Source organism: Protomyctophum parallelum (assembly GCF_964188405.1).
Source record: "Protomyctophum parallelum genome assembly, chromosome: 9".
Classification (NCBI taxonomy): Eukaryota; Metazoa; Chordata; class Actinopteri; order Myctophiformes; family Myctophidae; genus Protomyctophum; species Protomyctophum parallelum.
The window spans coordinates 9,145,388-9,162,718 of NC_139706.1; the positions used below are offsets into that span (position 1 = coordinate 9,145,388).

Below are 17,331 nucleotides of genomic sequence, written 5' to 3' on the forward strand. Positions count from 1 at the left end.
GGATTCCCAATCAATGATGTTGTCACTATAGGCCGGTTTCTGAACTGTCCACATCAGCCCTCCTCGGAGACACAGACCGAATAGGAAAGAAAACGAAAAAACGTACCTAATTATAATGAGCATTAGTGAGGACAAATTATATGAATATATTATGTTGGAAAAAGGCTCCTTTGAGTGAAAACGTTTCCCACCGCTGCACATTTAACGCAGAGAGAGAACGCTAACCGACACAATGTGTGCAACTATGTGAAGACAAAGCCAAGGGACTGTGAAGAGAGTCTGACTCTCCCTCATGCTGCTTGACTTAGACTGAGATTCTTATTGATTTATCGAGCAGGAAACCCCAGAGGGGTGGGTGGGTGGGTGGGTGTGTGTGAGTGTGTGCGCGCGCACTCGTTTGTGTGAATCTGCATGCAGGTGGAAGTTGCTACCACATGCCTGTCATTTATTTTTGCGAGGACGTTATTTGTGATGATGAAGTGCTGTGGCCTTTTAAGATCAGAATTCCACATCCATCATTCAGTGGTTATAGAACAGTGGACACGTGCACTGTGGCCGCATGCATGCATGCATGGCCACCACCGGCCACTCAGTATTCCGTACCACACTCAAACTAAGAGCACTCTGGTCCACATCACGTGAGCATCTAAATGTAAATATGCACCTATTTTATCTTTTTGGGGACATTGTGCGCCGCCTGAAAATGATCCATTACTATAGATGTAAAGTGGATTGGGAGTGCATTTGAGAGGGCTTTATAGTTATACCACACAATGGTCGCCCCGGTTACACACTTTCACAAACTTTCAATAGTCCACAGAACAGAGACATAATATTCCTTTATCCTTTTATTACAAAAAGGGGAAACATTGTAGAGGACACTGCACACTGTCTTCAAATGCTCTTAAAAACTTTATTATTAAAGGGAAAAGCAACATTTCAGTCTATTCCTTCATCAATCTTTATCTTTAGACCTACATAAAGATAGCCTGATGAAGGTAGAATAGACAAAAACCTTTCAACTGCATTTGAAGACAGTGCGGGATCTGAGTTTTTTCCTTTTTCATTATGTTGGGCCCTTTGTTATCTATCTCCTATACACACCTGTCACCTGCAGGTGTGCAAAACAAAGCCTTGCTTTTTATCTATGGGGATAAGACATTAAACACATAGGTCTCCATCTGAAATTGAACAGGAGACGTTGTGAAATGGCGAACACACTCTCCAGTCACCTATCTATGGCACAGTAATAGCAGTATATAACACGAGAGATAACATGAGCTATTTTGAAATTCTGGCCGGATCCTTGTTGATATCGATTTGTTTTGGAGGGTGATACCTGAGAGCAAATGCATCCAGTCCAGCCTATACTTATAACAAATGTCTTTGTTATGCTAATTGGTGAACAACATGGTATTCCCACTGGGGCAGTGTGGGTGGGCAGAACGATTTGCATGGTTGGGTTTGCAGTCATGATCCAAGTAACAGTGAAAATCAAAGTCATACTTACAGTGTATGATGGTCCCTAGAGGTAGCATTAGAAGACTGAACTGTAACAAATTCTGGATTCATTCAACAACAACAAAAATAAGTCTCCATTTTTTGGTTTGGTGCTGCAGTTTCATGCTCGGATGGATTCTAAGTATAGCTACGGTAGACTTCAAAGATTCAAGATTCAGGACTTCAAGAGGATTTACTGGGGCAGTACAGTCAGCCATAGTTTAGCTTTTTACAAGCCCTCTCTGCAAGGACAGGTGAAAACAACTGAAGAACAGGTTCCGATCAAGACAGTCCAAACATTTCCCACAAACTTTCCATGCTTGTTGTCCCGTGTATGAGTAGAAAGCTTCTCGCATTAGTCCAGCCGCCAACAGGCTTCTTTTGTATAAAGTGGGAAATATAGTATTTTTTTTATTGGCCTAAATATTGTATATATTGTCTAAATACATACATACATACATGCATACAGGCATACATACATACACACACACACACACACTCACATTCTGAATCCATTCCAAGCATTAGTTTTGCACAAAAAACACTCCTTGGGCTAAAAACGGCCATAGACGTCAGCACAAATGTGATGAGCACATTTTGGGCACATTTGGGCAAGACAGTGGCTATGGCTGTATTTTTTGAGGCTTTAAGGCAGGAGTTTGGCCAGGACTAGACTGTGGACAGTGCTCTTTATTTTTTATGTATGTAATTTCGTTTTCTTCTCTGTGTTATGTCAAAAGTGTGTATGTGTTGCATGCAATGCCATTGGGTCGCAAGACAAATTTCAGTGCAAGCTGACAATAAAGTATTATCGTATTAATATAAATCGTATTATCATATTAGACTGATACATTACTCAACAGTAATATAACACAGAACCAAGCAGTGCAGCGTCGCAGACTTGTTCATAGTTTTCGCACATGGCTGTAATGAATGGAGCTGAACAGAAAGTTTTGTCAATGAGTAAATTCTCAAAAGGTTATGATTTGTCATGGCTGCTATCCCAGAGTGCTGAACTCATCAATGTACGTGGGAAGTGTCCAAGGCACTTTGTGATTCACCGGTGCTAAACCTACCCACTGGTGTGAGCTCGTGGCCAGTAGAGACATTCAGCCAATGTGTTTATTTGTTTCTCTGCATTTTATGTCCTAGCTGCTGAGTGTAGGAATTCACTCAGCAGAAAACAGCAGTCCTATTCTTTTGGTGCTGAGTCAGTTTGCCTCTCATTATTTTATGAGTGATTGTGTCTAGTATTATGAGTTTCTACTAGCTTAGTGTTTTCTGACGCAAGTTGGCACCCTCGAGTGCATTTATAGTTTGATTCAGTAGTCAAATATGTCAGATTCAGCAGTACAAAAAAGATGATGGCTGTGAGGTGAGTTTAGTGAATGATAAGGGTCGCTGCAGGGCAACACAGCAGCGCACTGAGTCAAACTGGGGTTTTTTGTCTCAACCTCCCGCCTACCTTGGAGATAGGACCCTTCCTCCCTTTCCAGACGCAGCAGATCAGGCTGGAAACAAGGCTAAATTAGCAAGGCAGTCTCACCCAGCACACTCCACGCGCTGCACGCAGTGCACCCTTATAGATGGTCATGCAGTCTCACCCACAGTTTCTCTTATAGATGCTCATGCTCACACATTCCCAGTCCCTCGTTGGCTGTTCACCATGCGCATAAATGAATGACCAATGACCATACTCTAACATTCCTTGCCCAATAATTTATCATGGTAATGGTTTTTCAATAAAAACATATTTCTAATCTTGTTGAAGTCGTGGTGTAAACTATGTATGGGGGAAGGGGGGGGTCGTCTCACAGTTTCACGTCTGGCAGTGTCGTTTTAAATAAAGTGTTACATTACCGCATGCCTTATATTAGATTACATTCCGATTATAGTTACTTTAGGCAGAAATTCCCAGATGCAGTGTAAACCGACCATGCTATACCATTCAGCTTGGTATAAGACAGCTCATCAAAAACAGCCAGCTCTCCCAGAGCGAGTCACGTCCCAATGGGAGTGGGACTCTAAAAAACATTGAATAGACACACAATCCCTTGCTTGCTTCTAAAGAATATCTATCTGCTGGGATGTACTGATCCAAACCAAGGTGCTATTAACACAGACAAAGTACATTACATGAATCACACTGTATACTCATGCACTCATACATCATAGTGTATTGTCGTCTTAATTCAACACAACAATCTGATTACCACTCATTCAAAGCACACATTACAGCGGTCTCTCAATCATGTAGGTTTACAACGAATTAGACCCTTCATCACCCAAGAGTCAGCCCAGCTCCTTATCCAGACATCAGTCATCAAAACTTGACTATTGTATACTCTCTCCTTACTCGCCTACCGGCATGTCAATCTCCAATTGATCCAGAATACCGCAGCTCACTTGGTCTTCAACCAGCCAAAATTCTCACATGTCTCACCCCCTTCTCCTCTCCCTCCATTGGCTCCCGGTCGCTGCCCATACAGAGTACAAAACTCTGATGCTGGCCTTCAAAGCAACCAAAGGTATGGCTCCCGCATATCTTGCAAGTCTGATCGAACCCTACAAACCCTCCCGCGCACTCAGATCAGCCAACGCAGGGAAGCTGGAAGTACTTATGTTGCGCCTGAAATGTTTTCATGTATTTGGAATAGGTTTAGTAAAACCGTATGTGTATATCAACTCATGGGCCATAGTTTGCCTTTTTTTTAGTTAAGGGGTTACGAATTATTAGCTTGGTGTTCTTGGTATGGTCTCACCCAGTATAAAAGGGAGGTTGCAGGATGTAGTGGCTTGGGCAACAAGCAGGTAACACCCAGGGAGAGCTGCTAGGGATCCCTTTATGGAAGGGTTTATAGCCTAATTACAGTTTCTTAAGTTCTGGGTTTGGTTTCCTAATTTGCTTTCGAGCTTAGTGAGTTTAGTCTTCAGTGTTTTTTTGTTTGTTAGGCCTTCCACTGTAAATACTGCTGCAGCGGGGGGAAATAAAACACTCTAAATGGTATTGCTGGATTCTGTCACTTTTTGGAGCCAACTTTACAGCACTTCTCATTGCAATCAGAACTGCAGACTCACTCACAATCTTCCGCCATAGTCTGAAAATCCACCTCTTCAGACTGTAGTCTGAAAATCCGTAGTCTGAAAATCCACCTCTCTAAATGTAGATTTAGCACTATGAAGACTGTCCGCCCTGAGACTGGGAGGTTGGCATACCAAAGAAAAATGAGACCCATGCCTTTCTGCTTGGCACTCAGCATCAAGGGTTGAATTGGGGGTAAGTCCCTGCGACATACTAGCCTCATGTCCAGAGGGTGTACTGTAAATCATGTCCAGAGGATGTACTGTACCTTTCGGAATTATGGCAGGCTTCCGAGGACAAACTCAGCAGTGTCGTGAGACGTATACTGCAGCGAACTCCACAACCCAGTGCGAGAGGAACTTTCATTGTCCCTCTTGGTGTGTGTGTGTGTGTGTGTGTGTGTGTGAGTGCACACGCAAATGGATGCACGTGCACACATACTATATACAGTACATAATGTAGGCTATACTGTACATATCTCAAGTGTATATTGAGCTCAATGCGGTATGTGCAGTGTGCAGAAGGACTGTACTGTATGCATATGAATAGAATGTTGCTGTGGCACACACAGTCACACACACACACACACACACACACACACACACCGGCCACCGTTTCCGTTTCAGTGTTGTGCCACTCAGTGCACTTGTCCATGTGTTTGTCGCCTTGCTATGATCCCCCACTGGGTACACTTCATGAATACAATAATACAAATGGAGGCGCTGAGTGAGTGGCAGCCAGACAGTTGAGTCATTGGGCACTAGGGCGGGAGGGGGGCTTGGCTGGTGACGTTTTTTTTGTGTCTGCGGAATGCTGTACGGACGCTGGGGAAATGATGGGAGCCTGCATGGTGCTTTCAGATAAATTGTGAATCCAACGAATCGTGCTGCATTAGTGAATCATCTCATCAGAGAGAGAGAGAGAGAGAGAGGGAGGATAAAAGATGTACCATGTACTGTATTGGCACTCTCTACTTAAACTGATACAAATCCACACATAAGATTTGTTGAAACATGCACGCACATACACACTTGTACGCAAAATATATATATTACGCACTTGCACGGTTGAGGAGGTTGAGATATTAGCATTGGTGTTTTACAAACAGCAAATCTCACATGTGCCCATGCATATTTGTGCACGCACGCACACACACACTACTGTAACTCATGAAGGCTCACAACAAACGTGCACGCAAAGCAACTTTTACAAGCTCTACCTGACACAGTAACTTATTACTTAAAGTAATATTATTACCTTTTTTAACTAGTAACTAGTAATCTATCTACTGTATAAATGCACCAAGTCACTGTGCGTACTGTACATGCGTACGTACATCTGTAATCCACGTACCTCGAGAACCGTTCGCCCCACCGACACACACGTACCACCACAGGGAGTGCAGTGCCCGGTGTCGGGTCGGTCGGATACATGGTTGTTCAGAACCAGCACAAAAGCCTCTGCCCCGCTCTTGACCTGATCACCCCTATATCTCCATATATGGTGCTGGCCTGTTCTGACATCACAATGATTGTTCTGACATCACAATGATGGTCTGACATCTGCATAGACTCCATATATTACTACTATTACTATATTCACAGGCCTTGGTGGTTATAATGGTAGACTGGGTTGAGATGGAATTGCTTTGCAGGCCGCTGATCCCGTGTATATCTAGAGACTAGAACCAATATGGAAACGCTGCACACGTCCAGATTAAACTGGGTAGTGTGAGACTTTTGGCGACGAAATATGCAATTACTTGGGGGCGAGAGATAAAAAGTAAAGTATAAGTAAATAGTTACTTTTAGCCTGTACGGGTCCCATTTGGTTTCATTTTACGCTCTCAAGAGTTAAATTATTGTTAAACATCTGCATTACTTCATTTACAAAAAGTCTACACAATTAGATAATGTAGAAGACTTTTTTATTTTGGTCAACGTTTGCCAAAAGCATGGATTGAATTGCATAGACAAAATCGATCCATCGACAACAAAATGTTCTTTAGTTTTGGGACTGAGAGGCTAAGGGCTCCATCTTGCGCAACCCTTATCCCTACACTTATTTGCCATTTTTCACTATTTTGAAAATAAATTTAAAATAGTTCAACTAGCCGATCTACATCGACACGTTGTGAGCTTGTAGATCGGCTATTTGAACTATTTTAAAAGGTTTTAAATACCGTAGTAAAAAATGACAAATAAGTTTAGGGATAAGGGGTGGCGCAAGATATAGCCCTAAATCTCAACAAATGCAGAATAAATAATGGACGTTGATATGAAAATGGTTGAAAACCCCTGCGGTATAGATAGTACACTCTGCTAAACAGATCAGTATGCATGTAATCACCTGTTCTGTGTTGCACCAACAGAACTTACACGATGTGTCTTAACCTTGGTATTTTAAGTCCTATACACTGGTTGCACCATCTTGACTTAATTACGCCTTCTGCAAACAAAGACTTGGAATAAATCTTACACCTGGACAAGAGCATTACCTACAGTATAACATTGTGATTACTTCAGTGTAGTTGCACCATACCTCAGTGAATCGCACACACGTTGGAACAACAAGCTCTATATCATCGCTATCTGTAGAAAACCACTTAACTTCAACAGTTGAATAAATGTCACAATACCAACTTTGAGGCAGATGCTTTGTTTTAAAAGTATGTTTTGTTTTTAAAGGACCACTTTTCAACCTATCTTCATAATAATTGGTCCTCACTAATAGCACAATTATTTTCTACTCAGTTTGTGTCTCATAGGAGGGCTGTGGGCAGTTCAGAAACCCGTCCAGCAGTGACATCATCGTTAGGCAGATTTTTTTTAAACAATATTTAGATTTGTATTATTGGGAGAACGATTCCATTTTCGCATTGCAACTTTTCAGGAATAGAAAGCCTGCCGTTTCTATTTGCTTGGATTCCCCATCAATGGTTTATGACCTGCCCAGCCACAGCCCTCCTATGAGACACAAACTGAGCAGAAATAAATGCTGCTATTTTATCATGGTCATTGAGGACCAATAATATGAAGACATGTTCAATTTGTATTTATAGCACAAAATCACCCCAAGGGGTCTCTGTGCACTTTACAGCAGCAATACATCAAAAACATAATTTAAAGACACAAAACTGAAAACATAGTAAAACATGGTAAAATGTGCATAGCTATAGATCATAAAAAAATAAAACTATGCAGAACCATATAGTGCATACAGAAAATATGTGTTTTTAGCCTCGGTTGAAAGGTGTGGCATAAAAGTGCTGAAGTGGTCCTTTAATTTCCTGGGGGAAAGAAATGCATTCTTTCTCCTGCAGGTTTATTTGAACAATGCCATTGTCATTGGCAACCTATTCAAAAGCTTGTCTGTGGTAGATATGAGGCCTATGCCCATTTTCTTTTTTAATTATTATTTTTTCTCTCAAAATGTTGCAACAATGCAAACAGAAGGAAGTCATGTATTATGAAGCAAAACAGATGTATTACAAATGTACTTCACACAACATCCTGCCAGCTGGGAGCACTCAGCCAACAAACCTGTGCTGTGTGGGAGCCAACAATGCCACACCGATGTACGTGGAATTTATAAAACTAAGAAAGCATTGGAAAGCTAGCCAGATGTGTGGAGGTGACTGGCGACGCCAATGGAGGGTAGAGAGGCTATATACGTACATTCACTGACAGTATCTCACAGCTGGAACAGCTGGCAGAATGCTGTGTGACGCATTGTAATCCATTTATAATCCTTTATTATCTAGTTTGAGCAAAATGGGCATAATACCTATACTACTGGTATGAGGTTTGGTGTGCAATGCTATATGATTCAGGGATGATTGTCCATCACAACATCTTACCCCTTCAGAGATATAGGCTACTATAGCCATACCTTTAACTGATCAAACGGAACTGATGAAATTAAATAATTTATAAATTGTAATACAAAATAAAATAAAAAATGTTTTAGGCTGAACTTTTTTTTGTTTTTTGTGTTCCAGAGACCAAAGAGTGGTTTGAGCAAATTGAAGAACACAGCCATTACAGTGCTTTCCGGGAATTGTCAAGCAGCTTGGTAGCACTGGCCACAATCACAGGGCAGACAGCTAATGTGCAGAGACACCCAGCTGAGATGCATAAGCAAATGCATAAGCATGCATAAGCAAATGCAGCCGCCTACACACACACACACACACACACACACGCGTGCACTCACAACTCCCCATATAGGCTGCGGGCCATTTGCGCCAGACTACATTTTCCACCACGCTCTTTTTGCTATACTACTCTGAGAAGCACACTGTTCTAGTTCATATTCCATTCCAAATAGCTGTGACTGACTTAACATGTATGGGCCATGGGTAGGCAACCCGGCCTGGCTGAGACCTGCACTTAGAGGAGCACACTATTCTATAGTTCATACTTTGACATTCACCAAAGATAACTGATTTTCAGCTGGAACAGTGTTTGGTTATGACATGCATCTCTGTGGATCTCGGAGCTGTGGGTGGACAGTATAGGGGTGTAACGATGCAGTAACTGCATTGTCCATCCATCCATCTTCAACCGCTTATCCGCGGAGGCTACAGCTCCACCAGAGAGCTCCAGACTTCCCTCTATCTATAGAGCAACATCTGTCTCTAAGGGAGATGCCAGCCACCCGTCGGAGAAAACTCATTTTGGCCGCTTGTATTCGCAACCTTATTCTTTCAGTCATGACCCACACTTCATGACCATAGGTGAGCGTAGAAACGAAGATTGCTCGGTAGACAGAGAGCTTTGCCTTCTGGCTCAACTCTCTTTTCGTAATGCCTCATTCCCTAATCCCTACCCGGACTGCACAATCCACCGGTTTTCTGCTGAGAAACCATGGCCTCAGATTTGGAGATGCTGATCCTCATCCCAGCCTCCGTACACTCGGCTGCGAACTGGTCCAGTGAGAGTTGAAGGTCTTGGACCGATTGGTGCCACTAGGACCACATCATCTGCAAAAAGCAGTGATGCAACCTTTAGCTCACCAAGTCGAATACCCTCTCCGCCACGACTTCGCCTCGAGATCCTGTCCATGAAAATCACAAACAGGATAGGTGACAAAGCGCTGCCCTGGCGGAGGCCAACCCCCACCGGAAACGAATCTGACTTTCTCCCGAGCACACGGACACAGCTCTCGCTTTGGGTGTACATAGATTGGATGGCCCTCAACAAGGTTCCCCTCAGCCCATACTCCCGCAGCACCTCCCACAGAACCTCCCGGGGGACCTGGCCATATGCCTTCTCCAAATCCACAAAACACATGTAGACCGGATATGCATACTCCCAGGCCTTCTCCAGGATCCCTGCAAGAGTATAGATCTGGTCAGTGGTTCCACGGCCAGGACGGAATCCACATTGCTCCTCCTGAATCTGAGGTTCCACTATAGGGACCAATTTCAAGAATCGGAGTACATCGATATGTAAACAGCAAGATATCGTATCGTTTTGCAATGCAAATAATCGATTGTATATCAAATTAATACTAAGTACTTGTGAGTTGTATTTACCCCTCTTTAGAAAAAAAGAGGGGTTTAATTACATTTCCATTCAATATCGCTACCCTTGGTCAATCGATAAATGTGTGTATTTTATTCTTCATTCATTTGATCCGTGACTTCAGATGCCTTATACCTTTACAAAGTGATTAAAACGTTTTTCTTGAGTTTTTCTGTTGAGAAAGTGAAGAGGATGTGCGTACATATAGCCGATCTACATGTTCACAACGGTGTTGTGAGCTTGTAAATTTGCTATTTTCTGCTAAATTCTTTGTAAAAACTAATCCCAGGTCCCTGGCACAATATCTTTTCACATGTGGGTCCATGCATGGCCAAATACATCAACCTGGGGGTCCTTGACATGAACATGTTTGATAACCGCTGTATTGCAAACAAACTCCCTTAAAAAGTGACAATATAGTGTTACTCTGTGACAAATGGATAGGATTAGGATAAGGATTTTACTGTGTACCCTCTTACCACCTGTCATTTGTAGATTCCAGCATGGTCGTTAATAATGAGCTGTGTACACAATGAACAGGAGAGGATTAAAATGTCTAGACGGGGGCTAAATAACAATAAATAACATTCTGAGACTGGAAAACAAAAATAGTGAGACACTGGAAGGAAGCCAGGAGGACGGGGAAAACAGGAGGAGACAGGCCAGGGTAGAAGGAAGGATAGCAGCGGAGGAGAGGGGGGGGGGGGGACGTGACGGGAAGGGGAGGGGAGGGGAGATACGGGAAACAAGAGGACGGCTGTCAGGAGATAAAGGCTGGAGAGAAGGAAAGGAAGACTAAGGGAGGGACAAAGAAGGCGGTAATACGGGACATGATAGGGTAGACGGCAGGCAAATGAAGAGGCAGATCTTTCCCCGGGGGGGCATTACCAATGACAAGCGCTAGCACGCGCCACACGCAAGCACACGCACGCATGCACACATGCACGCACACACACACACACACACACACACACGTGTGCGAGCGCACACCGTCTCTACCCGACAAATGTGCTTGCGAGCGGACAACACACTAGGCCAGTGTGTAGTGTCACTATAGCAGAGTTTCACATAGCAAAAAACAAGTGCGTGCTGCCATGCTTGTATCAATTATAGATGTGGGCAAACTGGGCATGCTCAGCTGCTCAGGTATTAATAGAAAAGATTCTCCACCAGTTCTTTCCGATACTTAATAATAGACTATGATGGTGTTTAAGAGTGACAGGATTAGAAGGGGAGAGAGAGGAACAGAGAGGGTGGACTTGTGGGGAGAGAAAGAGTTGAACTTTGTTGTGGTTGTCTGTGTAAAGCGCTGGTGTGTAATTGCTCTTCTCGCACTAGTAAACTCGTATTGCACCTTTCTGTATATTTATGGAACATAGCCTACTGTTGTTCACAAAAGTTGTTCACAAAAGTTCACCTAACTTTGCTCCTACAAGGAAAACATGCGCATGTACATATGATACTTTTTTAACTCTCTGTTGTCTGTGTGTGTGTGTGTGTGTGTGTGTGTGTGTGTGTGTGTGTGTGTGTGTGTGTGTGTGTGTGTGTGTGTGTGTGTGTGTGTGTGTGTGTGTGTGTGTGTGTGTGTGTGTGTGTGTGTGTGTGTGTGTAACAACCGTAACAACTTTATCTTGTAGAGTTGCATTACAGTTGATATTCTATGATTGTAAAAAATATATATTACATAGTACACATACGTATGTTTTTGTTGGCTTTTTAACCACTGCACAAAAGAAGTGTCCGAAAGGAAAAATAAAGTAGCCTACTTTGAAGTTTGTAGTTGAACTTAACTGAGGTCTTGTCCCTATGAAATGAAGTGAAGTGATTTAGAGAATGTGAAACTTACTTAGTCTATTGCTGATCATTTATGCATGTAAAAAAAATATCAGCTAATCTCTTGGATATATGCACATTCTTATTTTCTTCAGAGAACAAAACTTAGTTCATACATTAGTAAAATCTGATCACTCTCTCTCTCATTACAAACTTCACGAAGAGATACATAAATGATACTAGGTCGAGACGTTATGCAATATGGAACACTCCCAGTCAATGTAGTACTTACTGCTTTCAGTGGGAAAGGGGCCTTAATGTAGAAATAGCGATGAACAAAGGGCGTGTGATTGAGACTAGATGGAATAGAATGACACAGAGGCAGAACAGAGCAGAACAATGTGTGATAGAGAGAGAGAGAGAGAGAGAGAGAGAGAGAGAGAGAGAGAGAGAGAGAGAGAGAGAGAGAGAGAGAGAGAGCGCGCGGTACGGGCGGAAAAGAGACTTGTGAATGAGTAAAGGGAGAGTTCATGATGACGGAGAGAGAAAGACAGATGCTCTGGGAGTAAAGCAGAGAAGAGGGGGAGAGTGTGAGATATATAGACTCGGGGGGAAACGGAGCGCAAGAGTATAGCAGTGACTGAGGCTTGAAAAAGCAGGTGGGCTGAGAGTGTTATCTCCCTCTCCCTCTCCCTCTCCCTCTCTCTGACTGTGGACTACTTCTATAAAAGGTCTCTCCTCTCGCCCTCGGGAGGAGTCCCCTGCACTCCCGTCTCTGATGCACTCTAATTGTCTCCTTTTCATTAGGAGCTGTGTGGAAGCCAGGAGAGCTCTCAGGTCTGTGAAATGCCCTGTGCATATCAATGAGAACCCCCTACCTACCCCTATACCCCACCCCGTCACCCATGATGACCACAGGGGGCGGTCTAAGGTCTGTTTCCATTACCCATTATTATTTATTCACACCTGTAGCGCAACAACAACAACATTCACCCTGTCAGTGATCGGTCATGAAGCGGGCGGCTTGCATATATGCCCACCATGCAATGGACACAGTGTAATCCAGAGTGTTAATTGAATGTTCAAAGTAATATGGGTCCAGTTGGGTATAAGCTGCAGACTACTAAAATAACAGAGTATTTTGAGGTGCACGTGGCACAAAACATCTTTGATTGATTGGTTGAATACTTTATTAGGCAGAAATGTTAACAGTACAGAGTACAGTCACACACTTATAGTCTTAAATGACATCACAGAGGTGAAAAAAGTCCTTGCGGTCTTGTTTCTATTCAGGTCCTGGCTCATGCACATTCGCGCCCTCTGCTCCGCATGTGACTGTCCACCACCTTCACATTAACGCAATAAACCTCAGTGGTTCTATTTAGAGCGGAGGATGTGAGGCGAGGAGGAGGAGGAGGAGGAGAGCAGGAATGAGAGCAGATCGAAGAGAGTATAGAAGTGAGGAGAATTACTGGAGAGGACAGGAGATTGAAATGAAGTACTGTTGGGAGCTACGTGGGAACAGAGGGAAATGATGAGGGCAAAGCACGGAGCAAGGCACAGGCTCATGCAGATTGGTTACGCCGTAGTAGAGCAGTGGTTCTCAAACCGTTTCATGTCATGGAACCCTTAAATAAACCCGTCAAGACCTGAGACCAGATTCTACAATATGTCTTCTAAATCCTGACCGTTTTCTGGAGAAAAGAAAAAAACGTATCAGTGGTGCTCAAAACTTTTGTGTTTCTGTGTTTGGCACCCATCTGAAAGTATTTTGTTCCATCCTGGGACCCCGCCCCCCAGAAGCAAATATTTGAGTTAAAGAAGTTTGCTGTGAAAGAAAATATATTCAAAGATTTGCACACATTTTCATTTTCACGAGAAATTGCAGATCTACTGTACAAGCTCAGCTTGCACACACATGTTAAAGTTACTGTGGGAGGGAGAGAGTGCCAGCGCCTGCAGCGGCAGCTCTGCTCTGCCCACATTCCCTTGTTCCGTCACTTGCTCCCTCCACACAGACAGCTGGGTTATGTCACGTCACATGGGGGCTAACGGTAGGCTATATACTTGGACTACGTCATACATGGTGGATGACGTGCATGCGATCCATTCAAGTCCTCTTTACAAAACCACTTTACAAAACCACTGTTTTCCAGATGGTTATAGCTATTAAGCCCTGATGCCTGAGGAAGGTTGCAAGACCGAAACATTGCATTTCTAATAAATGTTGTTGAACCGGCAGTGTGCGGCTGGCCCTCCTTCCATAGCTATTAAGCCCAAATTGATTAAGTCGGGACCAGATGCTAGGTCATTATAAAGGTCATTCTCGACAGACGCCTCCGGACAGTGCTTCATGCTCTCGGTGTCTGAACAGCTACACTAGTCTACCGGTATTCTCTCGCTGGACAATACACACACACACACACACACTGAATGAATGAATGGACTTTTGAAATGTTCATTCATAGCCACATAAACACATTTAAGGATGCATGCCTTGTACAAAGTATAGTCAAAGGACTATATCCTACACACTGTCAGTGCTGTCAGACAATATAGGAGAGCAGCTGGCAGTTACAAAGTGCATAGTTGGCAGAACACACCTCTCTCTCTCTCTCTCTCTCTCTCTCTCTCTCTCTCGCACACACACGTACAGCCGTGCACGCACAGCGCCACACACACACACACACACACACACACACACACACACACACACACACACACACACACACACACACACACACTACTGTATCCGTTGTAATCCTTCCTGTATGCTGAATGACAGGCACTGAATAGCCAACCTCAAAGTGCTCTAGATTAATTTGGTGGCAGTGTTTGGCGCGTGCTCATATAGGCTGTACACCTGCACGACGGGACAATGCATCACTCATATAGGTTGTATATCTATCAGCTCAGTCATAACTCATAAGTCTCGGTCGGGTCATATTATATATAGCCTATACTCAATTTGCATATGCTAATGACAAAGACGTATAGCATAACCAATTAATTGGCTGACCCAACTTATATCATAATGAATCAGGTAATGAAAATTCCCGTTGAAAAGAGCTATAGGTGCCATTCACTGCTGCCGATTTTCCTTTTCCTCCTATAGGCTATATAGTGTTCTGTATTTTGTTGATATGTTTTATTTTCTTCATGCATATGTTGATGAATTGAATAGGACCACAATGGAAACAATTAAGTCCCTATATAGGACTTTTTTGTGTCATCCTTTTAGCCTTAAATGTACCACCGTGCATATAGCCTATAAAAAAAGTATATGCAATCGATAATATATAACTAGAGGTGCAAAGGATGAACAGACAAATGACAGGGCAGATCCACCTATGTTGTGTAAAATAGCCTAAAGACCCGTGGTCCAGGAAACACAGACATCTAATCGATATCTGTATAGACGATCACTTGACATTTTTGATGCATGGCCAAGAAAGGATGTACAGCCAAGCCAGCCAGCGCACCAAAGTGTAGTGATATGATCACAGCATCAGGACCAGCCCAGCCCTGTGTGGCTGCATGGCATTAACATATTATGATACAACAGCCCATTCATTTCGGCACGGTTTCATTCACTATAATACATGTGCCGTCTCCTCCGCACCACGTGACTGCCTATACATGGCTGCAAACAGTTATGAATGAGGCAGTTATGAGTCACTACTATATAGTGCAGTTATAGCCTATATGTAGCCTAAATATTTGAGACAACAAGACATGTTTTATCAAATGTATTGTTGAGTTAGTAGGGACAGACAGTGGCTGTATTGTAGACTATATAGGCTAGTCTCAGGTTCATTACACACAGATGTGTTCTATTTAGCCTATAATGTGTTGGACTCAGCAAGCAGGCTACCTATATACGTTACACGTGCGTTACGCGTGCGTATTGTACCTCTCTCGCGCGCATACTCCTATACATTTAGTAGGCCTACAACAATAAATATTTTCTTTATTTCTAAAAAATTACTTACCGGCATTTCTGAGTTTTCGGTTCCTCAGCACGGAGAGGATGACCAGCAGGTTGCCCAGTACGTCCACCACGGTGGTAAAGATCAGCACCGTGGCCAGCACCGTGACGGCCCAGGCGGGACGCGCTCCTCCCGGAACCGGACCCTCCAACCCGTCGCCGCGGTCACCACCGCCGCCCCCCTGTCCCACTCCCTGTCCGAATCCCAGATCCGTGCGGTTCCTGAAGAACGAAACATTCTCTGGCATGTCGACACCGTTGGGGCTGTCAGCAGCAGCGTGTGCGCTGGTCCCCTCATTCAAAGTCCGCTGCTGTGGTCATGGTGAAACAACCAAAACGCAGCAGGCATGCCGACTCTTGTCTGTTGTCTTGTCCAGGTGAGATAGAAACGAGTGTTACGACAGGACGGATTAGTTGTGTCTTGTTTGTCTGTTGTTTGTCAGGCGCCAAAATGCAGGCGGTGACTCAACTGTCTCGCTATCCGAATCGGGTGCGCCGAGCACCGGCTGAGGCGCTCCTCTCCTCCGCCCAACCAGTCCCTTAATTCCTCCAGTCCAGGAGGTCCGTTTACAGACTACAGGCTATCCCTGAAATCGATCTGACTCTTTCTTGAGAAAGAGCTGGTGGTCTCTTCTCTCTGCCTGGTGCAGGTGGTGCGTCCTACTCCTGCCCCAAAACCAAACCCCCGCTTAATCATTTCATTTGTCAGTCCAGCTGTTATCCATCCATCCAGAGATCGACGCGCCGCGTGCGTGTGCCGTACGTGTGAATCTCCAGATTCCTTTGCAGTTTCTTTCTCTTTCTACATTTATGTTCTTTGTTATAAGCAGCGCTGTCTGTCTGGAGGTTGGAGACAGTGGATCAAATCCGCCCTATAGGCTAGTGCTTTTTTTCTCTTTCCCTCTGGTGGCTGAAGACTGTCGGGCGGCCCGGGGGTGGGAGGGGGGGGGGGGGGTGTCTGTCGGAATTCTTTGTTTGTAGTTCAGTACAGTTAGTGCGCGATTGGGGCGCCAGCCCAGAGTCAACCGGCTGGCTCCCGTTCAGAATAAATATACCAGGAGGCGGATTCAACCACGCGTGCCTGAAAAGCAACCTGTGCTGTCGGGCATGCAGAGGACCATGCGATATATGCTCACACATCGCATGGACGTGAAACAGTATAGCCTATATTATAGGCTTTACTGTTTCACGTCCAGCCGAGACCTCATGGTTTATTTTATGTTCGTATATGATATTATGTGCGTATAATCCAATGCAACGCGTCAATCTATAATTAATTTAGCCTACATCGTTCTCACACCATTGGGATTAATAGTTGCATTGTGTTTTCCAGCTGCAGATAGCCGACCTATATGCAGTATTCTATTGGAAAAAACAAAGTCACGCCGATTCCTGTATAGCCCTACACAGCTGTACAGCATCATCATGATGGAGAGATGTGCGTGTCAGACTCAGACCTG

At 43.9% G+C, this 17,331-nt stretch overlaps 1 protein-coding gene across 2 annotated transcripts in view; it reads right to left on the reverse strand.

Moving 5' to 3' along the window:
- mtnr1ba (melatonin receptor type 1Ba) overlaps positions 1-16,647 on the reverse strand; it is a 100,641-nt gene extending 83,994 nt beyond the window's left edge. For both annotated transcript variants that reach the window (XM_083772838.1, XM_083772837.1), the window contains exon 1: positions 15,876-16,647. In XM_083772838.1, coding sequence (XP_083628964.1) covers positions 15,876-16,119 — 244 coding nt within the window. In that variant the 5' untranslated portion in view covers positions 16,120-16,647. The remainder of the gene's footprint in view (positions 1-15,875) is intronic.
- Positions 16,648-17,331: the final 684 nt, after the last annotated feature.